Here is a 27,567-nt window from a genome sequence, read left to right on the forward strand (position 1 = left end):
ACAAAAAAAGTCAGATATTGAAGATTAAATATTTTACCATTTCATGAAAAATATTAGCTAATTTTGAATCTAATGGCAGCAACACATCTCAAAAAAGTAGGAATGGGGCAACAGAATGCTGGAAAAGTAAGTGGTATTTTTGAAAAACACCTGGAGGTGTGTTAGTAAGTACTAATTAAATTAGTAATGGGTCAGCAACATGACTGGTATAAATGGATAATTTTAGAGAGGCAGAGTCTCTCAAAAATAAAGTTGGGCAGAGGTTCACCAATTTGCAAATAACTGCCTCTAAAAATTGTGGTACAATTTCAGGAAAATTGTTCCATAATGTAAAATTGTGAGGAGATTGCATATCCCACCATCTACAGTGCAAGGCCAAAGATTAAGGCCAAAGGTCAGTATTGGATGGTCATGATCTTCGGGCCCTGCATTAAAAACAGAGATGATTCTGTGATTCTGTTCTTGAAATCACTACATGGGCTCAGAAAGTCTTCCAGAAATCATTGTTGAGGCAAAATGGAAAACTGTTCTGTGGTCGGGTGTGTCAAATTTGGAAATTCCTTTTGGGATCCATGTACACTGTGTCCTGTGGACTAAAGAGGAGAGTGACCATCCAGCTGGTTGTCAGTGCACATTTCAGAAAAAACTGTAAGAAGATTTATTTGAAATATGATAATAATAATTGAAAAATTCCTGTTTTGATTTTTAAAATATCTTCTCTTTTTCTCAAACACAGTTTCTTTATACTTAAGGTTGTATCTTTATTTGACTGGGTAGCTGATAGAATCGGGAGTAAGGCAAAAGAGAGTAAATCTTATCTACAGGATGAGTCTGGAGTCCAGATCTGATTCAGTGGAGCGGATCCCTGCATGTTATTGCTACTTTTATTGCTTCCACTTTATGCAATTATGTTCTCAGATCAGATGGAGACTTTCTAATTATGACCGGACCAAGAGGAGATGATTAGACAAAAATAAAAAATGAACTCTAAGACACCACTGATAAGAAGTTCAACAGATGTTTTGGTTTTCTCTTACTATGCATAAACTGGAAAATAGAAATGCACACTAAAGGATTTTTTATATGCTGACATCCAAATTTGCCCGTATGCTTATTTCCAAATTCTTTTAAGCAGATACCAATGTGCCTTTTTTATTTAAAAGAACAAATCTGTCCTATACTAGAGATGACCTGTTACTCCACAAACTTTATGATTTACCTTATAATGTGAAACATGGCAAATTAATATAGTAAATCATACATCTGCTATATAAATATAAAATTAAATCACATTATATTATATTATATTATATTATATTATATTATATTATCATAAAGTAAAATTATATTATTCAGGGAAGTATTTGTTTCACACCGGAAGTTTTTCAGACGTTACTAACACGTTTGAGACTTCCGGTGTGCAGGATACCGCTGCGCGTATTTCAGGTTAGTTAAGCCGCCTCACATGCTCTCCTGTTTATCCATTAATTCTCCGTTATTACGCTATTATTTAGACATGTAAACATACTAAAATCTTTCCTGGTGTGTGGCGCTACCAGCTGTGCCCTCTGTTTCTTATAAAGCCACCTGGTTAGCTACATACGTTGTTTAGCAACGGTCATTCATGCTAATTTGAGCTCTAAAGCTAACGTTAGCTAGGTAGCTAACATGCTCATCACAAGTTATCCCACAGCAGTTTGGGCTCACTGTGAGAACACATTCAGTTGCACTTTAAGATATTTTGGACAGTCAGCTTTGATTTATTCTGAAGCAAGCTAAACACAAGAAATCCCACTGTGTTTGCTTAGCTGGCCTCTAGCTAACGTTAGCATAATGATGCGATGCTTGTAACGGTAACGTAACGGTAACGTTCTGCTTCTTTTAGATGTAAGGATATTTTAAAGATTCGCTTTTCTCAAGTAAGAGGAGAATTTGACAAAAATCTCTCTAATTTTTATCCTGTGCGTATATAAGCGGGGACTTATTTGTCAAACATCAGTCTAATGTAAGCAATGTTATTTGTGTTATGGTTACACATTTTGCAGTAAAATGTTTTAAAATCACGTAATGTAACAGCTTCATCACATAACATGAAATATGTCGTACAACACGGTCCTCAAATTGTCACAATGTTTACGATTTGAAAGATTGCTGATGGACAACTATGACTTAAAAGCTGAAGAATTGTGTATTATTCTTCTTGTGTTTGTTTTACCAATCTTGGGGATCTTAATTATACCGTGAGATTTAGCTGTTATACATGTCAAAGTGGTCCGATTTAACATCCTCAAGTCGGGGATATTGATAGTGAAAGGTACAAATAAATAAACTTCTTTGATTTGTTGTAACAGTGGTGTTATGATATCAGGGCTTTGAACCTTGATGTGGTGATTAGTGCTTCACGATTTTGTAATAATGTGCGATTATGTTGGACAATATTACAATTTATTTTATACGTTTAACCCTTATTTAGCCAGGTTGGTCCCTTTAAGATCAGAGATCCCTTTTTAATGGAGACCTGACCAAGACTGGCAGCAGTACACGGTTTCCACAACTGCTACACTTAAGTCATAATCTACACAATAGATGCTAACAACAACAGTTTAACAATTGAAACAATTGAAAATTGGGATTCAAGACTTTTCATTAAAGATATTAAAACACTCAGAGTCACCAGGTTTTGCAGTTTAAAGTCAGTCTGCAGATTGTTCCAAGCAAAAGGGGCAGAACATCCAAAATCCTTTTTCCCCATCTCAGTTTGGACTTTGAAAGCAAAAACTACATAATGATTTGGGATTTCCATTACAATATAATACATAAATGGTATCATGATTGTACATGCTTGGTTTTTAAGGAAAATGCAGAGAATGAGGATAGTTTTGAAATGTGTTTTTCTGCTCTCAAAACATACAGATTTAAAGTAGCTTAAAGATACAAAACCTAAAGTTTTTACAGTACTGCTATCAAAGTAACTTTATGTTTACCAAAAATTAAAGTTTTGTCTTTTTTTTTTTAAAGGTATTTCTACAAAGTGCAGAAGTGGAACCATAAGTTAAAGGGCTTTCTGTGGGCAGTTTTGTATACCTTTTAAGTACTACTAAATTCAAAAATAATGGCAGCTGTTGATGCAGTTATATTATTGCACAGCCAGACATTGTGATTGCGATTAGATTAAATGTGCAACACTAATGGCACTTCTTAAAGTCAGACTGTTTAACCCTTTTACTCCTAGCGCGTCGTCGATGACGCGCTGTTGAAGCACACTTTACATGACCATAATTGCATGACCGTTTGTGCTATCGGAAAAATTCAAACAGTTTCTGAAAGCTAAGAAACTGTGCTTTACAGCCAGCATGCAGTTATTTCTGTAATTTCCCCTTTTCCCACTAAGATTCTAGCATAAATTTCCCCGTTTTTTGTGTTTCTTCATTTTAAACTGTTAAAACACTTAACATGCAGTAATATGTAAATAACTGCCATATATTAAAAGTTCTAAGTTTTGTGAAAAAATGTGCAAAAGCACATACAGGACATTTTGTGGGCCTTTTATGATTAAAATAAGAAAAGAGCCCAGAAACTCTTTTTAAACATGCGGTACATTGTCCACAACTTCCAGATATTAAAGTACTCTAGAATAATGGGTAAAAGCACTTACAAGACATCTTCTGTGCCTTTTATAGTTCAAATAAGAACGTGTTCAGAGGCTCAGGAGTTAAAGGGTTAAGCCTATTTTAATAGCACAACAACAACAGTAGAGGCCCATTAGCTCCTAATGTTGCATAACATATTGTTTAACATTCTGGAAAACTGCAGACAAACTCTGGTGCACTGTCTAAATTGCTCAAACATTTTGTTGTGCATTGGAAAACCCTTGTCATTAAATGTGTGCATTTGCCCCTAGCTTAGACATAGATGCTGTTTTTCATAGTGTTGGTACTTTTCCAAACTATGAATAATAAAGTAGTTTAGTGTTTAAACATGTGGAAAAAACCCAAATCCCTCAAATTTGGTGTATCAGAGAAAACTCAAGTGACATGCTGCCAACTCTGGTCATTTGTTTGTGTGTGTTGTTGAGCAGGCGGTGGAGAGTGGATGCTGATGGGGGACGAAAAGGACACCTGGAAAGTAAAAACACTTGACGAAATCCTACAAGAGAAGAAACGCAGAAGAGAATTAGAAGAGAGAACAGACCCCAAACGCCAGAAAAATGTAAAGTATCTCAAACCTAACGTTGGACTTGTGTGAATCATATGACACTCACATGTTGGTGCAGTAAAATAAACAAGTGCTAATAATAACTCTTGTCTTGTTATGATGTGAATGTTTTAAGATCAAGATTTAATGGGAAAATTTGTAACAGTTGATGATTTTAGACAAAACAGCCTTTTGCAAAGTACTGTGAGGCTTAAAATCATATTGCAAGTGATCTTGAGGTCATCATATCTGCATTTCTTTCTCTCTATTTTGTGCTCTTGCAAAATTGGACAGCAGTCAGAATATATCCTTTTGCCAAGAACTGTGTTTAACCACAAAGTAGAAGATCAAAGCATTACAAATTTTCAGTCACTTGCAATTATTTTTTTATACCTTGTGAAATTAAATTCATGCATGTTTTCTCAATTTGGTCGCACATGTTCTTTTCATCTTGTGTTACACAGTTCACCCAAGGCCCTGTTCCACAGGCGGATGATCGGGAAGCCAAACGAGATACTCCGGAGGAAGGAGAACTACGGGATCAAAGAATGGAAATAACAATTCGTAATTCCCCGTACACACGGGAAGACTCAACAGAAGACAGGTTTGTGACATTTTTAGAAACAAACACCAGTGTTTATGTTAACTGTCAGTTCAGGGAAGTGTAAGAGTCTAACTTCAAAATAAATCTGTCTCTGTTATGGATAAAATATAATTTACAGAACAGTGTTCATGACTCACAGAGTCTTTGTTTTCTTTACTTTTGTGCAGAGGAGATGAAGACGAATCACTAGCAATCAAGCCTCCACAGCAAATAGCAAGAAAAGACAAATCTCACCACAGAAAGGAGGAGAAGAGAAAAGATAAAAGACGCCGTCGGAGTCACTCTGCTGAAGGAGGTGTGGGAACACTGCTTATTAAAATAAACAGAAACATGTGTTTCACAGCTGAATTCACGTTTTGAATTGTTTTCTCAAATCTGCTTCCACTTATTTTTTAACAGCAGGGAAACATGCACGACCCAAAGACAAAGAAAAAGAGCGAGAGAGTGATCGCAGAAAACGGCAGTGGGAAGAAGACAAAGCCAGACGAGACTGGGAGAGGCAAAAAAGAAGAGAACAGGCCAGAGCTCATTCACGTAGAGAGAGGTGAGAACTAACCCTGGACAGGCTCCAGATCTTACAAGGACTCAAATCCGCTAGAAGTATTAAATCTTTGATTACTCCTTTAGTTGAAATTCATCAAATGTTTTAATGTATTTCCTCTAGTAAACAAATCAAAGCAATGCTAAGTGGATAGATGAAAGACCCAACTTTTGCACTGGGTTGTTAAAAATAAGTGATTAATACATGCTAATGTAAAGTTAGCAGAGCATCTTGTAGCTGTAAGCTAACTGTGTATTTTATGCAAGCTTTAACAACCCAAACAATGACAAGATTAACCTTTTGGACAGAGCTCTGGACAGACCTCAATTGGACTCTCCTGGGTTTTTTTTGGACCACAGGGACCGGCTTGAACAGCTGGAACGCCAGCGTGAACGAGACCGTAAGCTGCGTGAACAGCAGAAAGAACAACGCGAGTTGAAAGACAGGGAAAGGAGGGCCGAGGAGCGGCGCAAAGAGAGAGGTGGTCGACGAGAAGGTCAGTGAAGGCTGAATTTGTAGCGTCAGAGGTTTCTATGTTTGATAGGGGTATTATTTGATTCTTTGAAAACCATGTGAACCATAAACTGCTGTAGTGTCTAATTAAAGATGTTCCTTATTGCAGTGCCATCTCACCATCGGATGCTACCTGATGAGTATGGTGACAAGCCAAAACAAAGTAACCGCAGCCGAAGTCCTCCCCGCGTTCCTCGTGACAGATCAGAGCATGGTGAACCACGGAAAAGTGCAAGTGAGTTTACTTTAATTCACTTTATAAAGGTATTGTTCTTTGGTTTATTATGTCCTTACCTGCAACAACTGCTATCATGCATATGTTAGCTTAACTCACTCTGTCATTTGCCACCAGTGTCAAAGGAGGAGAAACCGGAAGGCAAAGATCTGCTCACAGACCTCCAGGACATCAGTGACAGTGAAAGAAAGACCAGCTCTGCAGAGTCTTCCATGGGTAATGGATAATATAAAACACACTTTTAAGTTCTCAGCAGACATGGGCATTATACAAGAACAGGGACTTTACTCTATGACTGCAAATAACAATAAACATTTGATGCCTAAACCCTTTGTTAATCATTATAGCTCTTTAATGTACAGTAAGGCAATATTTTGTTCAGAAACACTACAGGAGTGTATCAGAGCCAAAACAATATCACAACCCTTGCCCTTGGTCTTACAATTTATGTATATTCCTTAGCATCGGGGTCAGGATCTGATGAAGAGGAAGAAGATGATGATGAAGAGGAGTCCAGCAGCCAGAGTGAGGGTGAAGAGGAGGAAGGAGAGGAGGAGTCTGTATCAGGATCAGAGCGGTCTGAGCAGAGTGCAGGTAAATCTGCTCTTATGTTGTGAGTTGTGTCATTGTCTTCAGTCCAATTTGATATCATCACAGGTATAACATAGAAGCGTTCTGCATTTCAGAGGACGTGAGTGAAGATGAGCAGTCAGAGGAAGACTTTGAGGAAGAGAGAGAAAATGGAAACCACATCCCTGCAGGTGAGCCACATGTCACCTCTGACTCTTATAAACAGATGCACTGCAATTGAATTATAGGATATAAATTTATTTTCGAGTTGCTCCAATTCGAGAAAGAAGCTGCTGGTTTTATTTTATGTGTTAATTGAATCTGAATCATATTTCTAGTGTTTCTGGCCTTTTAATACTCCCCATGGCTATTCTGATTTCCTCTTCATCCCATAGTGCCAGAGTCACGGTTTGATCATGACTCTGAGGAGAGTGGTGAAGACATGGGGGAAGAAGAAGAAGAGGAGGAGGAAGAGGATGAAGCAGGAGAAAATGACCCCACACCACAGTCTCAGACTCATTCTCGCTCTGCCACACCTGAAGAGAACTACATCCCAGACTCACCTCCTATTTCACCTGTGGAGCTGAAGAAAGAGCTGCCTAAATACCTGCCTGCTTTACAAGTTAGTACTGATATGATTTAAAGCTTCATACAGATAGGCCAAAATTAACTTAAACTTATGAAGTAGTTATTATAAGTAAGCACAATATTTGAGGTTTTAATCCTGTGTTATTTTGTTGTCAGGGTTGTCGCAGTGTTGAGGAATTCCAGTGCTTGAACCGAATCGAGGAGGGAACCTACGGTGTTGTGTACAGAGCCAAGGACAAAAAGACAGGTATGTGAAAGAAATACACATGTGGACAAAATTGTTGGTACCCCTCTGTTAATGAAAGAAAAACCCACAATGGTCACAGAAATAACTTGAATCTGACAAAAGTGATAATAAATAAAAATTCAATGAAAATTAACCAATGAAAATCAGACATTGCTTTTGAACTGTGGTTTAACAGAATTATTTTTAAAAACAAACTCATGAAACAGGCCTGGACAAAAATGATGGTACCCCTAGAAAAGATTGAAAATAATGTGACCACAGGGACATGTTCAACCAAGGTGTGTCCTCTAATTAGCATCACAGGTGTCTACAAACTTGTAATCAGTCAGTCGGCCTATTTAAAGGGTGACAAGTAGTCACTGTGCTGTTTGGTGACATGGTGTGTACCACACTAAACATGGACCAGAGGAAGCAAAGGAGAGAGTTGTCTCAGGAGATTAGAAAGAAAATTATAGACAAGCATGTCAAAGGTAAAGGCTATAAGACCATCTCCAAGCAACTTGATGTTCCTGTGACTACAGTTGCACATATTATTCAGAAATTTAAGATCCACGGGACTGTAGCCAACCTCCCTGGACGTGGCCGCAGGAGGGAAATTGATGACAAATTGAAGAGACGGATAATACGAATGGTAACAAAAGAGCCCAGAACAACCTCCAAAGACATTAAAGGTGAACTCCAAGGTCAAGGTACATCAGTGTCAGATCGCACCATCTGTCGTTGTTTGAGCCAAAGTGGACTTCATGGGAGATGACCAAGGAGGACACCACTGTTGAAACTAATCATAAAAAGCGAGACTGGAATTTGCCAAACTGCATGTTGACAAGCCACAAAGCTTCTGGGAGAATGTCCTATGGACAGACGAGACAAAACTGGGACTTTTTGGCAAGGCACATCAGCTCTATGTTCACAGATGCAAAAATGAAGCATACCAAGAAAAGAACACTGTCCCTACTGTGAAACATGGAGGAGGCTCTGTTGTGTTCTGGGGCTGCTTTGCTTCATCTGGCACAGGGTGTCTTCAATCTGTACAGGGTACAATGAAATCTCAAGACTATCAAGGTATTCTAGAGGGAAATGTGCTGCCCAGTGTCAGAAAGCTTGGTCTCAGTCGGAGGTCATGGGTCTTGCAACAGGATAATGACCCAAAACACACAGCTAAAAACACCCAAGAATGGCTAAGAGCAAAACATTGGACTATTCTGAAGTGCCCTTCTATGAGCCCTGATCTAAATCCTATTGAACATCTGTGGAAGGAGCTGAAACATGGCGTCTGGAGAAGGCACCCTTCAAACCTGAGACAACTGGAGCAGTTTGCTCATGAGGAGTGGGCCAAAATACCTGCTGAGAGGTGCAGAAGTCTCACTGAAAGTTACAGAAATCGTTTGATTGCAGTGATTGCCTCAAAAGGTTGTGCAACAAGATATTAAGTTAAGGGTACCATCATTTTTGTCCAGGCCTGTTTCATAAGATTGTTTTTTAAAATAATTCTGTTGAACCACAGTTCAAAAGCAATGTCTGATTTTCATTGGTTGATTTTCATTGAATTTTTATTTATTATCACTTTTGTCAGATTCAAGTTATTTCTGTGACCATTGTGGGTTTTTCTTTCATTAACAATTTTGTCCGTGTGTATGTTCTACTTACAATGCTGCCTTCTTGGGTTATTTGATTGGTGAAAAAATGAAATGGTTTCATGTTTGCAGATGAAATTGTGGCTCTGAAGAGATTGAAGATGGAGAAAGAGAAGGAGGGCTTCCCCATCACCTCTTTAAGAGAAATCAACACAATCCTAAAAGCTCAACACCCAAACATCGTCACAGTGAGGGTGAGAGAACTTTCTAGATTAATAACACTCCAATTAACAATTATTTTGATAATACGTCAATCCAAGACACACAGTCAGTAAGAAATTATCACAATAGAAAGCCCACCACTTTTGTTTTTTATCCAGTTACATCTCGCAACAGAAAACAAAACTTTTTTAGTTTTTCCTACAAAGATGTTTTTAGGTCTTCACCATGGTCATTGATGAACATTTCTCCTCCTAATTCCCATTAACCATGAGATTAGTGCCATCTAACTAGTGGGCAAAGTGAAAGTGAAGTTTATCAACTCTCTGCATGTGATGTACACTAAAGCATTCTTGCTAAATCTGACCTGTTTTTGTTTTTCTATATCAGGAAATAGTTGTTGGAAGTAACATGGACAAGATCTACATCGTGATGAACTATGTAGAACACGACCTGAAGAGTCTGATGGAAACCATGAAGCAACCCTTCCTGCCAGGTAATGTGAGACACTGTTGAGTTGTGGTTGGTTTTGTGTGATTTAATGGGATAAAATCTGTCGTTGTTAGATTCAGATACTTGAAAAATTGTAAGCTTAAGCTTTTATTACCTGCTTTTCCTCCAGAAAGCTGGCTGTGACCTATCTACTTGTGCAACCAATGTATCAGTATAACATGCTGAGATGCATGCCGTCATGACTGTGAGGGCAGCTGCAACCATCATACAGTACAATGCACACAACCTGATGCAATTAAAATTTTACTCCTGTTCATTGTGAATTGTAAGTGACTGCTTCACTGCTCAAAACAGGCAGAGATAAATAGCAATGCTGACCAAGCTGGTTGGTGTTAGGCGCCACTTTTTATCTGCTTTTCTGCCTCATTAGGTTATAATCCTGCATTTAAAGAAAATGCTAGAGTACTGCTCAGTAAATAAACCTTGTGTAGTGCTGGTTTGATTGAACAGACTCCTCATTAAAAGACAAGTGACCAGTGGAGGTGTGCATCATGATTTTGGGCTGTGGATTTGTACTTCACAACTGTGACCACAGGATGAGAGTTCAACTACTGTCCTTTAGCTAGCAAAAGTGCAAACTCCTCATGGTGAAAATAGATGGGACTAAAAAGAGTTACACAGCTGCACAAGAGCTGCCTGTTGTAGACTTAGGCCAGGCACACACTAGACTATTTTTACCTCCACCAAGGAGGTTATGGAATCAGCAGGTTTGTTAGTTTGTTTGTTATTTTGTTAGCAACATAACTCAAAAAGTTATAGACAGATTTTGATGAAATTTTCAGGAAATGGCACAAGGAAGAACTGATTAGATTTTGGGGGTGATCCGGATCACCGTCTGGATCCAGGAATTTTTTAAATGATTCTTTACTATTGGGAGATAGGGCAAATGGTGGAGGTCTGCGCTCTCGGAGTGCTTTTCTAGTTAAATCTGAAATGATTTTTAAAAAGTGGGAGACCACACACATAAAGACAATTTCAAACGATTTTTTTTTTTCAATGCACACACTAGATAACTCATCCAGACGGTCCGATCACTGGAGACCACACACCCGCTGACCTGCCAGCAACTTTGCGTGATTTTGTGACTTTAGAAAAACAAACAAATATGGATGTCTGTCAATATCCTCTTGCTGTCCCTCCACAACAGGCTGTCCTGGCATGCATTACAGGTGCAGCAAAAATCACAAAACAAAAGTATTTAAGATTCTGGCTCTGGGAGGATACAGTGCTATTTGGAGCAGTAAAATAATCGTGTTTACACCACAGACAAAAAATCGTTTGTGTCAGGCACCACTCGGGATATGCCCCCACAATCGTAGGGGGAGGCAAATCTTGCCTCAACTTGGGCTTAAAATCCTGTAGTGTGTGGATGGCCCTAAGTATAAAGGACATCATCACACAGGACCACAGTTAAAACTTTACTTTCTTGTGGGAGACTCAAACAAACAAACAGACTACATCTTCTATTCTGATGTATGTTCTGGATTTTACAATATTTATTAGTGTTGCTTTAAATGTCTCTTTAAAGCTGAACAACATCAATGTTTCCCTCTTCAGGTGAAGTCAAGACTTTGATGATTCAGCTCCTTCGAGGTGTCCGACATCTCCACGATAACTGGATCCTCCATCGGGATCTGAAGACATCTAACCTGCTGCTGAGCCATAAAGGGATCCTCAAGGTATCTGAGATTGTCTGTGGACCTAATCCACTTGAGTTATGTCCGTAAAGAGAATGATACAAGCTTTAAATTTATTGCTTGAAATGCTTTCCTTTTTTAATGCTAAAGAAGGCAGGAAACCTTATGGGCAATTGGATATTAATAGTAGTTGCCCACCAGTGCCAGAGTTGGGTTATGACTTGACCTCAATCCAATTTCTGATCAAATTTCTTAATTTGAAAAGGGCGTAAACTCCCACACTGTCTAACTCACCAAGGTCTAGTCCTGAAAAGCTGCTAGTAAATGTATTTCTGCAATTTAAATAGTGTGTGGGATTTGGCCTACAATTTGTGATGCACATATTCCTCTCCTACGCATCTGACTTATGAACTAGATGTTTATTTTTCCATTGGGATTTGAAAAGAGAAAATATACAGGAATCAGCATCAGAAGAATGTAAATGCACGTTAGTTTGCTGAAAGTATTTGTTAGAAGTCCTTTTGCCTGTCTTAAATGATCAGGGAAATCTAAAATAGTTAAAATAATGTTATACATAATTGTTAAAGTCATAATTTTAAAAAGAAAAAAGTGTTTAACAATAAATTAACAAGTGTCCACATACAATTGCACAGAAGCAGTGTTGGTATCAAAATCTAATGGAAACACAAGAATTCTAACGTTAAAATAAATTAGACTAGATTCTTTTCCAACTTTATTTAGAAGTATAGATTCTCCGAGAATCAAATCCTTCAGCCCTCCTTTAGATGAAATACAACCTTCTCCACAGCTAGCTGCTATAAAGCAGAGTTAAACAAACAACACATGATTACTAGAAGTCAAACAGAGCATGAACTCTGGCAGAACTGAAGGAGAGAGTCCACGTGTAAATAAACCTGCTTTTCACTGACATTTGTTAGTTTGAATTGTATGCACGCTGCCATTAGAAAATGTGAATCACACTGGGCAATTTGACTTCAGCTCTTCAGAACCACAGTATTGGGATGCTTGATCTTCAAGAAAAAGACCGAAGAGAATCCTGAAAATATATCTTTAAGAATCAAATGAATGAAAATATGTTTTATGCATAAACAATGTCCTTGTTGCTTTAATATGACTAAAATATTTTTAACTGTAGATTGGTGACTTTGGTTTGGCCCGAGAGTACGGTTCTCCGCTGAAGCCCTACACCCCTGTGGTGGTGACCTTGTGGTATCGATCACCAGAGCTGCTGCTTGGAGCCAAGGTAGGAATAGAAGTTCACATTTCTTCTGCTCTTTTTAGAAACTAGATGACTCAGGCTCTAGCATGCAGCCCGTCCCAGATTTGATGTTTGCATTGAAAGTTATGCTACATCTAAAACTATAAACTAGCGCTGTCAAAATAAAGTGTGCATTTTGATGAATTAATCACACAGAAATAGCAAGATTAAACATTTAAATGGGCTCTATGCAAGATTTAGAAAACTATCAGTGTAGCAACACCACCGGCCATTAGGCGAACTATTACAACATTGTGTTGCTTGTTCACGACGGCGCACTCCTTACTCATGAACAAGCCTTCGGTTTATCAGCTGATACACACGCAGACCAAAGTGATTTACCGGCATCATGTATATAGAGGAGGTAAGTGAAGTAATTGTAACCCAGTGAATTAATTTAAATGTATACAGATTGTGCCATCCTGCCTGCCTGCAGGAGTGACCTTGTGCCCGCCATAACAAACTGGTTATTTTATTTTTTCCCCAAATTAATTTACTAATTTCCTTCAACTGTTTATTTTGTTTACAAACCGTTCATACCACACCCCAAATCCGTAACTCATTATCCAATTCGAGCTCGTCCCATAACACATAAATATCCGGCGCACAAGGTCACTTCCTCTTTGGCAATCTCCTCACCTGGCGGTCACGCAGGCAGCAGGGCTGGTTGGCAGCAGAAATTACACACTGTCTTCACTAAACGGTCGATTCTAACATTATAGAGACTCAGCGGTCAGGTTTTTTTTTGTTACCCCTTCCTTTCCCTGGATTGGATCCGTCATAAGACTGGCGAGCTACCCAAGGAACTCTGAACCCCCCCCCTTTCCCAAAGAAGACTACCACGGTTAGAGTAGGAACAAGAACTCTGGAAGATAATGAACTGAACCGATTTAAGGTTGATTTAAAGAAAGAGCAGAACTTTAATTTTTTTGGTATTTTTTTTAAAGGCCTCCCTTCGTTATTATTGATTGATTGTTTGAAGTTGTTTGTGTTTATTATTTGGAAAAAATATTATTTATCAATACACTTGCTTAAACTTAACTTCTGTCTTTGTTGTATTATTCACACACCCTGGGCTTCCTTTGAGACAAACCTTAGTTTTCTGAATTACCTAATTTTCCACTATTTATTATTTCAATTTGTTCCAATTAATATAATTTTCTCTAATCTAAGTTAACATATTCAAAATGTTACATAATGCTTAAAAGTTCCACGAACTAAAATGAAAATGATAAGAGTATATTTGAACCTCTAGTGTGGATACGGCACAGAATTCAATATTGGTTCATATGAGGCGATTAAAAATGGACGATATTTTTGCGACCATTTCTATGAATGAACAATTTCGCTACTTAGTGCAGCATTGACCAATTTTATTGTCCTTTTTACATGTGTAATGTGTATTGAATGGGACACATTTTAGAGCAGAAGCAACAGGGCAAACATTGTTTAGTTCTGATAATGGTGCCTCAACCATGGATATCAGATAGCTGACATGTGTTGAAGTTATTTTACAAACTAAGTATCAAAAAACAAACTCAGTAAGTTGAGTCCAGTGCCAGGATAACATCTTCATAAGCAAGCTAACGTGATGTAGCATATGGTTTATACAACATAAAACATTACATTGTTTTTCATGGTCCAAAGTGATGCCTTACCTTTTCAACAGAAAGACGGCCACCTCTGGATCGGTATTTATCCCGAGTGCCGAGTGTAGCTTCCTCCATTTCTTGAAAGCTCCACCGATATTTATCCTCGATTTCCCCCTGCCTCGGTCACACTCTCTTTTAGCTTGACTGGCTTCAGCAGATAAAACTATCTTAGTTTTTTTATGTTTTCGTGGAGTTTGTATGGGCGTTTGGGCTGAGCTAGCCTTCTCCATCGCCATTTCTTTCTCTCTTCTCCATTCAACACGCCGTTGCCAGGTATAAACAGAGCAAGAGCGTGTGTGCATTACGTAGTACCCGACGTCACTTCCGTTGAGATTTTGCGGAAATTTCGGCCGGAATTCTTCTCAGAGAAATGACTCTACAGGCTTATACAGGCAAACAAGGAAGACATAAAGAGCCTAATTCTTCACATCTGGATAAAGTGTGCATCATTATATACTCAAAAGTGGGAAGTTTTAAAGCAAAAATCTTACATAGAGCCCCTTTAATAATGTAAAGTCATCACACTGGCATCATATGCAGATCTTTTCTATAACTGTTCACCATTGCATTGTAAACTTGAAAAACATCCAGAAGATACACACCATCCATGATTGATTAAAGGACAGCCCTAGTGTCTCTGTCTCTCCCCTCTCTGCCTGTGATTGTGTGCGTCTCTCCAGAGTACAAAGAGACACAGAGATAAGCACTCTCAGCTGCATACAGAGACATTCTGAAGTATAGGGCTGGGTGTTTAATTTAAATTTAGATTAAATTGCAGTTTGTGTTTGTTAAAAATACACAAGAAACTTAAAGTGTAAGTGAATCCCCAGCTCAAAGTTTACTCCGCCCACTTCAAGATTTAAAAAAATGCACAGAAAGTGAGCAGTTTGGTACTGAGAGGAGGGAGGGGCAAAGGACAGGGTTTCCAGATGTAGTGGAAGTGACAGTGACGTCCCCTTGCCAGAAAGTGACACAGAATCCCAGCACTGCTGCCTCAGAGCAATCTCTTGAGGTGGAGGATTTTTCTCCTCCAGAGTCCGCTGAATAAGGCTATATTGTGGTGGTGGACTGTGGTGTCATGAGCACTACCTGTTTGGGCCATTTGCTCCAGCACCGGCGTTACTATAGCTGGAGCTCTCGGAGCCAAAGCAGTGCAGGTGTAGGAGAGGATGGGAGTGGTCTCTGAGTGGTAAAGTCAGTTAGAGGCGGTAACATTCTACCTTCTATATAAAGTTTGTGATACACAAAACCACTGGTAGTAGGTTTCTACATCGCATAAGCCCTGCCTTCTCAGAAAAGATTTCTCAAAGCAAATGTCCGTTTGAGCTAATTCAAAGTTGTAAAATGCAGATATTTTATCAGTTTGGTTCAAATGTCGGAAATAACACCAGCATTGATGTGTTTTATCATAGTTTAGTCAGATACTTCAGTGTACAGCTGAAAAAAATGTTAAAGTGTTCGCTACTTCTTTAAAAATAATCATGTATTTAAAATCAGTCACAATGTTGGAGGAAAAAAACACATTATGATTATTAGCTCAAATAGTTTAGCCCTACTGAAGTACTATGAACAAATTCATCTTCTGATGTGCAGACGTCCCTGTTCAAAGTTTACTCCTTTGCTGCTTTACTGCTGTAAAATCTCATAAAAAAAGTCTGATTGCGCTCAAAAGCATGTTCATTTGATGCAGTATTTTGTGATGTCACTAACGAGAAGCTTCCTGCACGTGCTCACATGTATTGAATTCTTGTTCATGATGAATGACAACATAACTTTAGAGAGGGTAATGAAACACCAATAAACAAACAGAGAGACAAAGAGGAGGCAGACAGCCTTAAAAGCAACAGATTATTATGTATACATACATTTTATAAACAACCAATTACAGACAGTGTTATACAGTAAATCTACCTGTAAACTAGTCCTACTCATATTTTACGTTTACGTGATTAATTGCAATTAATTATTCAGAAAACCTGTAATTAATCAGATGGATTATTTTTATTCACTTGACAGCACTACTGTAAATACTATGGTGCATTTATTATCTTGAGCACATTGCCTTTATGAATTATGTATTGAAAAGAAACCATAAACCACTATACAAACTCTGAGTTTTACAGTATGTGATTAAACTGGTCAGACTGGGGAAGGTCTGGTCATCAGCACCCATCAACTTTCACATAAACTAAGACTTAGATGAAGAAGCATGCCAGTCAAAATGTCTTCTCTGCCTCCGCGGACTTTCACTGTTTGTTCTTTTCTCCGCAGGAGTACTCAACGGCTGTGGACATGTGGTCAGTGGGCTGCATATTTGGCGAGCTCCTCACCCAGAAACCCCTTTTCCCTGGAAAATCTGAAATTGACCAGATTAACAAGATTTTCAAGGTAAATGCCTTCATTTTTCTCTTATAAAATAAAGAAAATCAACAACATAAAGTATTAAGTTCTTCTGTAAATCTTTACTAAAGTGTTGCCTGTCAGAGTAGGTCGGTGTGGAGTTCTGGTCAGTACCACATGGTGGAGCTATTGAAAAGCATTAAGCCTGCTGAAGGAGTTATGAAACTGAGAAATTAAGCATAAAAGGTTTTTTCCATACTTGGGGATGTAGTTTTGCTGAAGCTGAACCATGCCATGCTGGCTGCTTTGGATGTTTTTCCATTTTGACAGAGCAGCAATTAAAGTTGTTTATCTTAATGACTCGTTGAAGGTGTTTTAGTTACAAACCACTTTAAGAGCCTCTTAATTTCAGCTCACTGAGGCTGCTACTGATTTATGATTCCTTCCTGCAAAAAATACAAATATAGGATTTCCATCCTGTAGCTGCTGCAATATTTCAAACTTATTTTTTATTCTTTAGACCTGCTTTAGCACAGCCAGAGAAACTCAGTCTGAGACAAACAAGTAGAGATTCTTATACAGTTAAATAGAGCTGATATCTCCAAGTACAAACCGGAACACAGAAGTCATATAAACTCAGAGCCACAGAAGTTTGGGTAGAAACTATAAAAGTAATGAAAGCTGAGCACAGACTTTTAAAAACAGAGCTGTCTGTCTGGTCTGCAGCACAAACACAAGCATTAGTTCAGCCTCTGAGGACTCAGCTGTGGCGAGCAGACCATGGAGGGTTGGCTGTGTTGTCTGCTCAGTGCGGTTATCCTCTGCATGTCATCACAGTGCTGCTAAAGTGGACTGACCTAGGCCTGTGGAAAAACCCCATTAGATGGATGAATGATTTTTAAGTAGATGATGTGCATTATACATGACAGCTGATGTCATTTAGGCCTCCCGAGTCATCCTACAGTCTTTACCACTGATGAATTACAGTATTGAAATGCACTTAAGTCTGCTCGATGTCTGTGGTTGATGAATACATTTATATCTCACATCCATCTCTCGTTGCACTAACAGCATGCTGTCTGCTGAATCGTGTGTTTGTGTATGTGTTTGTAGGACCTTGGGTCACCCAGTGAGAAGATCTGGCCCGGCTACAGCGAGCTGCCTGCTGTGAAGAAGATGACTTTTACAGAGTATCCCTACAACAACCTGCGAAAGCGCTTTGGGGCGCTTCTCTCAGACCAAGGCTTTGACCTCATGAACAAGTAAGATCCCCTTAAGCTGTCTTATTCAACACGATACACTTGACAAACACGGCACTGCAGCTTTACTGCACCAAAAACAATATGGCCGTTTAAGTAGTCTGTCTGTGTGAACGGTCATGTAATTCCTGATAGGAGATTTCCATCTGATATCTAATATGCCAGTAGTTTCCAACACACTTATGCAGATATTGGTACTTTGATACAAACTTGGCAACATTGGAAAAATACCTAAAAATAAGTAACTTAAAAAGGCATTATAAAGTGCAGGGAGCAGGATTAAAGCCACTTAGGCAGTGTTACCATTAGGAAAAGTAGACAATTGTCTGAGGCCTCATGCTCCAAAGGGCCTCAAGATAAAACTATTATAGATGTGCAACAAACTTGAGGTATACAGCTTAAATAATTTGCAATAATTAGGACACATATTTAGGATGTAAATAAGAGGCCAAGAGTGAACAAAATAGCATTATAATGGCATTTATATTACTGTAAAATCTGGTGTGAAGTCACATTTTTGATAAATTTTTTTCCATCTGAAAAATTGTACATACATGATAAAACGCTGCGCACATGGGTGAGGCTGTCACTGTAATGTGTTGAATGAGACCTAACTCAATTGCAAATTCACCTTATTTACCGTGTGTAGTAGGCAGCATCTTCACTGTTCAGAATGTGCTGGAATACATAATGACACAGGCAAGACTGGCTGGAATTGGTGCCACTTTTTAACTGCTTTTCTCCTTCATTACATCACAATTCTGCATTCAAAGAAATCCTGGAATATAATGTGAAGTTAATAAACTTTGTAGAGTCAGAAAACAAGTTATAGGCAGAAGGCATAGCCAGTCATGGCCTGTGAGTCTGTCTCACAACAAACACTGCAGGCTGACAGCTAAACTACTGCACTGTAGCTAGTAGATGTTCAATCCCCATGCAGAGAAAGCAGATGGTAGTAAAAGGGCAACACAGCTACACAGAAGCCAACCTTGCAAAGCAGATGTCTGTCCATGTCTGTCATCAGGCAAATCAATCTTGCAAAGCTCCAGTCTGACCTGTCAGTGTCATGAGGTGAGAGCGAGGCTGTTGCTACAGCAGAGGTTTAGTTGTACTTGAAGCATGGATAGCAATGGCTGCCACCTGTGAAGCATTTCTTTTGGATATAGCCATAATATAGCAGCAGTTTTATCAGAGCTGGACCACATTTCTTTGTTAAATAAAGAGCAAATAACAAACTAAAAGCTTTTCATGACAGAAAAGATGTGTTTGGCCACATTTCCTTATTAAAACATGGGCGAAAGCCACACTGAAAGCTTCTCTTTGCACAGATGTTTTTGCACATCCACTGACCAGCCCTGGCATGGGGTTTATCCAACAAGCTCAGCCATTGATGGCCTGCTATAGCAACTTCTTCAGCTTGCAGGCTCAGATTATTACCAGGGCTGAGCATGTGTGCTATCTTATTTAGTCTCATCGTTCTGATTGGCTTGTAAGAACGTGGCAGACAGAATATTCGTCCAGTCTCTTTCTGAGACTGCCCTTCTCAAGTCCTTTGTATGAAGGTTTCCCTGATAAATGTGAGTCTATTTGTCTATTTGGTGTGTCAGGTTACACAGAAACTTCATGTTGCTGACTTTGCAGAAGGACGGTCTAAACCTTTTTCCTCCTGAGATTCCAAAAAACAGCCTGAGGCTTTTATACTGGGGTGACTTATGTTCTCGATTTAATGTATCCAGAAAAGTTCCTGACCCCAATAGAAAGATCCAAGCCCCTCAAAGAGACCCAAAATGACCATATCAAGCATATATACAAGGGTAGATAACATATAAACATATTTGAACAATGAATTCATGCTGTAAAATGGCTACAAAAATCAAAATATGTTGTAGAAGATAAGATATTGCATCATAAGTAAGCAGGTATTCTTTTCTTTTAAAAGCCATTCTTTGTCTGGAGACATGCTAAAGTAGATATGAGTTTAAGTACTGATTTTCCTCTCAGATTTGATGAGCAGGTACTGTTGGGTATTTTTGCCATTTATAAATTTCAGGTTTGGGTTTATCCCATAGTTCTCTGGCTTTAAAGAAGATGCTTCAAAATAGTTTGATCAATCTCTATGATTGCTTTTGGATAAATGGAGCAGGGCCTCATACTGGTCTTTGTCAGGGGCCTCCAAAATACTAAAACTGCCTCTAAAGCCACCTAAAACAGTTCCTAATAATCACAATAGCATTATAACAAATAGATTTGTGTCATCTATGCAGACATCAAAACTGCAAAAGGTATAAGATAACATTGAAAGCACAACAACAAAACTTGAGATGCATTTGGATAGATTTTTGGGAATTTTCCTCACTTTCAATTTTTTTGATTTGCCTATGGTCATGTTTGGATATTTCTTGATATAATTATGCCATTAAGACAGAGAATCATAAGAATAGTCCAATAGCTTGATAAAGCATGTCCATGTATCCTTATCAATGGCAGAAGTTACTGATTCTTGTTTGATGACATTGTTTCTGGGGCTTTCTCAAAGGTTAAGAATATAAAATACGTCTTTAATAATATCTACGTCAGCGTCACATTATTTCCATTTTATTATTGATGGAAATAATATCAATGAATGGCAAATACCAAGTACTGATATCAGTAACAATCAGCATGACAGTGGAAATTGCCTTACTTGGATGAACACATTGCTTCGCTGTCAGAGTCCGTGACTCTTTCCAGCTCAGGCAGTGCATTTCTGGCAAGCCCACTTAAAACATGACAACGGCAGCGGACTTGTAATTCATCAACATGCCTCAGCAGCAGTCCTGTTCCATCTCCTTGTTCCCTCTCTCACACACTCACCATGGTGATGCTCCACACTACAGGAAAATGTTTTACAAATAACGCACTTTTAATACGGAAAATCATTTTCACAAAGCAAGTAATGGGTTCATTACTCTTTCACACACATTCCAGAGATCAGCATTGTTTAGCAGCTGCAAGGAGCAGAGACTGAGTGTTTCAGCTCTTCTCCCAGGTCCTTACCCACCCACAGAGATGTTTTTCCTACACCTGTAAATGACAAAACCATACCGCTTCGTCGCCTCACAGCTGCAGAGGATGGTAACCGCATGTCCACCGAGCAGCCGGAGGAATCACAGTTCAGTGGAAGGTTGGCGTCCGCCCAGCGCGGCTGAAACCTTCCAGCTGTCAGAAAACTCACGAGGCGTTTACACAACTACAGATTAAGACAGCAGGAGGTCAACACGGGAGAGCTTATTTAGAAAACCTCGGACAGACCAGGGTAGAAGTTTAGAGGTTGAGTTCTGCAGCTTGATATTAGACATTTTTGGAGAATCATATTCCCCATGTAAGAAATTTTTAATTTTAGAAAAATAAAAAGGTGAGCTATGCAGGGGATTTATGTTTCAATCCAGGGTCTAGAAATCAAAAATACTGCTCCTTTTCAATCCTATAAGGCTTCTTATTCTCCCTCCCCTTCTGTCCAACACACTAAGGTTATCAAATTTTTCATACTCTTCAAAACCATGTGTTTTAGAATAACATTTCTGTCATCTTATTGACTGAAAGAACAGAAAACTCAGCCATATTTTTCCAGAAGCTGCAAAAGTGAGAGCTCTGCATGTTGATAAGAGCGCTGTTGCACTGCAATTATGAATTTTTTTATTTTTATTTTTCTGTAGTTTAAGTTTTTTGATAGCAAAAAGGAAACAAAAGGTGCTTGACAGATTTTTTTCTGAATGATTTAGAATTTTTTTTTTTTTTTTTATCATGAACTTACCTAAAATCTCTGAGGAATTTTCCCTGTCGACTTTTTTAAACTCGCAGTAATTTCCCCTCAGCATTTGGGAGTTATCTGTGTGTATTTTTCCCCAAAACTATTCTCTGTGACTTTTCCTGCAAATCTAAAGAAATTTCTCAAGGAACCAAGAACATTTTGAAATTCAAGCAGTATTTATTTAGACTTTCCACAGAACTTTTAAGCAGTCTTCTCCAGAAGGTTTTCAGGAATTTTCACTGGAAACATTAAGACATTTTTGTGAACCTTCCTGGAGAATTTCTGGAATTTTATCTGGAATTTGTCTCAGAAACTTTCAGGAATCTTCCATGATTTTCTTCCAGAAACTTGAGGGTGTTTTTTCAGTCTGTGTGTTGTCTTGTTCTGTACTATCTGAGGTCCAAAAAGCAATTTCTTTCATTAAATAAATCTGGCTGAAATAAAATACCAGAGATTTGAGTCGGTTGGTAGTGGATCCTTGGGTAAGAACCACTAATTCACAATATGTTTCTATTCTCAGATGACAAAGGAGTGTAAAAGAAGAGCTCTGCTGCTTTGGTATGATACCAGCGAGGAGTAAATCTGCCAGATGTGGATGCAGTGTTGTTCCTACTGACTTAAGCTATTGGTCTATGACAGCAGGAGCTATAGTTCGTCTGCCTGTACTTCTCACAACATGTTAATTATGACCGAAAATTTTAGATTCAGCTCATTTAACATTGTTGTAATACACGTAACGTAAGTGATGTCAGTTTATGACATCTGGTCACAAGATGGGCTTGTTTGTCCAGTTGAGAGGAGAAAGCCAAGCAGACTTATATAAACCTATAACTTTATTTTAGAATGTTTATTTTAGAAGGGGATAAAAGAGTGGGGGTAAGACGTGGGGAAGGAGCCACAGGTCAGACTGGAACCTGGCTGTCCGTGTACATGGGACACTTAACCACGAGGCCATCTGAGCCCCAACTGCTTCATTTTGATGGAAGTTTTCACTGTAGAGATGAAGTAGGTACTTCTGGCACAACTTTACCAACTTCCATGGTGCATGGAGGATTAATAAAGTCTTGAAGAAAACAGAAGGTCCAGCAACACTTGTAATTTAGACAAGAAGTTTATTAGTTTCATTAGGGTCATGGATGGGAGGTTTTCACTCAGAAAGGAGCAGGTCTAGCATTGTTTGGGCATATTACCCAGACTGATTGCACATTAATTGCACAGATATGTTGGCAAAGTTTTCCATACTTCATTACCTATCAATAATTATAATACCGTGTGGTTTAGTGTAAGGAAATCTTCATTTATCTATAATTAATAATATCAGAAAGCACCAAAATGAAACAATGGTTCTTCATGTTTTAAACAAAAAGCTGCAGTGGGTGGAAGAAAGATCTCAATGTATTTGTGCAATTTAAACTGTGTGCAGGAGTTCGCCTACATTTTATAGTAAAAAACATGAAATTACTATCAATATTTACTGGAATAATGCCAAAATTCAGAAATCTGGTATCATGACAACCCTGGTCCTAGATTTACTAAGCATTTTTGACTCATTTGAAAAACAGCAGAACTCTGATGTCTTGGGAAACAATAAGGGTGCTCAGAAAGCAACGTCTCGGATCATCAAGTGTGTTATACGACACGCTAGATGCCACTAGAAGTCACACTAAACATGCTTCAGAAATGCCAGCATGCCGAGAAAAATCCAACTGTGGCAGCTTTGCGGGTGTTGTTTTGTTCGCTGCTAATAAAATAAAGGACATAGCTGAGTGACAGGCCTCATTAACAGCACTTCAGGGACTTCTTTATTTGAAAAAGACTTTTGACAGCACAAATGCATTATTGTTCCTTTTAATACCAGCATTGGTCCCATGTGTCTTGAAGCTGGTGTAAATCTGTAACTTATCCACATATACAAAAAAGACAATGTTTTTTTTTTTATTGCTGATGGTTTATTATTTAGCCCACAACCCCAGCTCACATGTTTAGGATTCTCATCAGACATATTAAGAGGGCCAATTATTACAATTTGGCATATCCTATTTTGTGGTGTTGATCCTGTCAGATACTATTATAAGCAGACTCTCATAGCAGGGCTGAATCTTCAGTCAGGGAGATGAAAACCAGGATGACTGTTCACCTGAATAATTTAAAATTCATTTTCCTCAGATGAAATTTTACACATTTTACTGATTAATTTGTTTACCAACTATACAAATCCGTCCTCCCAGTCAAGTTGTGTTTTATGTCTGCTTTTTTGCAACATCACTCAGTTTAAGCATCTCCATATGTACTCTATTGTGTTTTCTTCCTCAGATTCCTCACCTACTGTCCCAGTAAGAGGATTTTATCAGACGAGGCGCTCAAGCACGAGTACTTCCGCGAGACACCACTGCCCATCGACCCGTCCATGTTCCCCACTTGGCCGGCCAAGAGTGAGCAGCAGAGGGTGAAGAGAGGCACCAGTCCTCGTCCACCCGAGGGAGGCCTGGGCTACAGTCAGCTGGTAAGGACATTAGACTCCACTTTCTCCATTACATACGGCTACCAGGCTTTCTGAACGCTGTCAGTGTTAAATAGATTACAGAGGTACAGGCTTCTGCTTTGTGTCCGCTTATTTCCTCCTCGTGTTTTCCATGATGAGCACTTTCAAACTCCTAATGTTTTCACCAGTGGGCCTACCCACCCTCAGGCTTAAATCTGATACTGATATTCTTAAATTAAGTTTGGGATGATTTTGTTTTCTTACAAACAAATTCAATCATTTAAAGACAGTAAGGTTGGTTGTTTATTCCACTTTTATTCTTGCCAAGCTTGTGACGCAAACCTTAGAACATATTTCAATACCTGTTTCAATACTTTGATGACAAAAAAAATGGCCTAAAACCTTGTGTATTCAGTGATTTTAATTCCCAAACTGTCCATTGAAAGAGTCACTGAAAAGGTACCAAAATTAGATACAGTCTTAATAGTAATGATAGGTAAAAAAGAGAATTACCTCAGAATAATTTATTTCTAACATAATGCATTTCTTTACTATTATCAATCCAGAAGAAATATATGAAGAGATTCTGCTATATATTTTAATTCAGTTTATTTACCAGATGTCAGTGTTTGTACAGTGATATGAAGCTCTCAGTCAACAGTCCACAAATCAAGATGTAAAGAAAACCTTATAGGGACCAGGAGACACCGCTGTTTGTCTTGTCTTCTCTCTATTGATCCTTAACAGACCCTAAAGTTACCATGTACTCTTTGCAAGACTTTGAGTTTAACACTCAGGGGCAGTGACAGCAGATGGAGCAGACAGATTGGATAGAAATCAGCACATCTTCTACATAAATCAGACAAAATCATGAACTTTCCTTCACATCTTTGCAGAGGTGGTCTTGTGTTTCCAACTCTGTGACCCTTTATTGCTGAGAGACATTCAGAAAATAATGTCTTTATTTCTCCGTCACCACTCTGTTTGCCTGTAGTGTTGGTTACTCTCCTTTGATCGCTCACCGCAGCCTTCTCTCTTCTCTCTTTACAAATCTGTTTTTCCTTCATACACTTGGTATTTTATGACTATCAAAACATAAAGTAATGGCTATTGTTTTGTTTACAGCATGTAGAATCGAAAAAGTCTCAAACGTTACAATTTTGGCAACTTTAATCTTTAGTGTTGTCCTTACACAGGCATAACCCACATCCTTCTTAAAACCGAAAAAAATACACGTTATTAAAAAATTCAACCCCATATGGTGTGTTTTTGAACCATATTTGTTTATGTTGTAAAAAATGGCATTTTAACAGGGGTTGTGTATGTGACTCCTGGAGCTTCTGCAGCCAACTTCATGTGGACTCCAAAGGAACTGCATCTCTTCACTTGACATTGGCTTAATTTTACAACCACAGACATTGCTGCAGTTCAGTCAGCAATATTTTCCTGCCAATATTCATCATTGTAAACTAGGGATGCACAATGTTGAATTTTTATTTTCAATATGCAGATATTTTATCCATTACGATACAGATACAGATACAGATACAGTCATGTGCATTGATTTAACGCATGGGTGCTAAGGAATCATCACTGCACCTGGGGCTAGAGGGGAGGGCGGTGGCGGGCAGAGTCAAGGTCGACAGCATTTCTCCCCCTGGTGATACCCCAAAGACTGCTAGCGGTTTTAGGCCCTTGGAACATCTACAGCATGACCAGGGACTCCTAGCAGCCTTACTACCCAACTGGATGGTACCCTATGCCACCTCCAGCCTCTACTCTGCCCTAAGGGTGTGCTGTTTATTTTTCAGCAGATTGTTTTCCAGTGCCCCTGGTCCCCTCATCCAAAGCATGACCAGGGTTATGTCAATCCTCCTTCCCACTCAGTGGTGCGCATAGATGGGCTTACTCGCCATCACTCGCCTCAATTTTTGGCTCAAACATGCCTAAAAGTTCTGCCCATCACTGTAAATACACATTTTTTGTTGCAAAAAAACACAAAGTCTTTGCTGTTCAAAGAAAGGTTCAGCCAAGTTGAGCTCAGAGAGAAGTGGGGAAATATTCAGTCTGGTAGTTAAATGTTTGAGCCTTATTCAAAATGTTCAGATGTCATGATGGACCTCCTTGATTGTGTACCACCCTAGGCAACCATCAAAACCTAATGGTGCACATGTATATTTTACGGATATTTAAGGCATATTTGATTTATACCGGCGTTATGTAATGGCTGTAAATATACTGCTACTTTTTAGCCAGCATCTGCTATTATTGTGCAGCCAAACTTTAAATGTACTTTTTGAGTCTGCAAACACTTGCCCAAGACGTTTATGTTTGCAGGAACAGATAAATTCTCATGACAGGGAAGCGAGCTGCGTTATTTAATTGATTGCTTTAAGTAGGTGCACTTAAAAAAAAAAAAAAACATAGTTAAATTCTTTAGAATGAGGAACTTATTCCTTTCATGGTGGGGTGGAGGTGGAGCAGCAGGGGATTGCTCCTACAATTCTGTTACATAATCTCTTGTTATTGTTTGATTCGAGCCCCCTGGCACAAATTTACATACTGTTATTTTAGGCTTTTTTTTTTTAGTTGTTGTGGTATCGATCTATTCTGTAATAAATGTATAAGAAGTGAAACTCCATGAAATAAACAAATGCAGTCTGTAACCATGAGTTGTTTTTGTTTCCTTATCTCTGCAGGGCGACGATGACCTGAAGGACACAGGCTTCCATCTGACGACCAGCAACCAGGGAGCATCTGCAGTTGGTCCAGGATTCAGCCTCAAGTTCTGAGGCCAGACACTACAGGACGCCTCGCTGTCTTACTGAGAAGAGGAGCAAAGAGTTCTGGGACTACTTATGGAACTGGACAGTGTCCTTGGTTTATACCGTTAAACCAAATCATTCTCTGAAAAACTATCACCGAATAGTCAGGACTGTTTCACAGCGAGACTAGTGGCAACAAATGTGATGATTTTTGAGACTTTTCCCCCAACATCCCTGCTTCATCTCTTTTTTTTTGAAGCCATTCACCATCTTAAATGTTTTTTTTAGCTCTTAAGGAGGAGACGTACAGAACCATAAATCTGTTGGAGGTTTAGCTGTTTTGTTTTATTTCCCGTGTATACTTCATGAGAGGACCAGATTTTCTAAATGGTTGGTATTTCCTGGCTGCCTGAGCTACTGTATAATGATGCAGCGTTGGCCGTGCGCTCCATCCAGCATTATGTCAGAAATTTACTTTGGGCTGTCAGGTCACCTCATGACAGGAGGAAACTGTTTTTGCTAGAAATAAAGTTTGAAACTTTGTTTTGTCTGCTGTTTTCTCTGT

General features: G+C 38.8%; 1 protein-coding gene across 2 annotated transcripts; it reads left to right on the top strand.

The window, feature by feature from the left end:
• Positions 1-1,381: 1,381 nt before the first annotated feature.
• Positions 1,382-27,545, top strand: cdk11b (cyclin-dependent kinase 11B). 2 transcript variants are annotated; one of them, XM_041798761.1, is made up of 20 exons: positions 1,382-1,446; positions 4,079-4,209; positions 4,659-4,798; positions 4,966-5,093; positions 5,198-5,342; positions 5,648-5,835; positions 5,962-6,087; positions 6,205-6,303; positions 6,550-6,681; positions 6,774-6,848; positions 7,053-7,279; positions 7,402-7,492; positions 9,199-9,320; positions 9,676-9,781; positions 11,356-11,477; positions 12,592-12,699; positions 16,638-16,754; positions 17,820-17,968; positions 24,069-24,258; positions 26,937-27,545. In XM_041798761.1, exons 2-20 carry the CDS (start codon positions 4,093-4,095, stop codon positions 27,027-27,029), a joined length of 2,475 nt encoding a protein of 824 aa, XP_041654695.1. In that variant the 5' UTR covers positions 1,382-1,446; positions 4,079-4,092; the 3' UTR covers positions 27,030-27,545. The 2 variants fall into 2 exon arrangements, with proteins under 2 accessions (XP_041654695.1, XP_041654696.1); XM_041798762.1 differs by having other exon boundaries at positions 5,699-5,835.
• Positions 27,546-27,567: the final 22 nt, after the last annotated feature.

The sequence above is a fragment of the Cheilinus undulatus genome, linkage group 11 (genome assembly GCF_018320785.1).
Source record: "Cheilinus undulatus linkage group 11, ASM1832078v1, whole genome shotgun sequence".
NCBI lineage: Eukaryota > Metazoa > Chordata > Actinopteri > Labriformes > Labridae > Cheilinus > Cheilinus undulatus.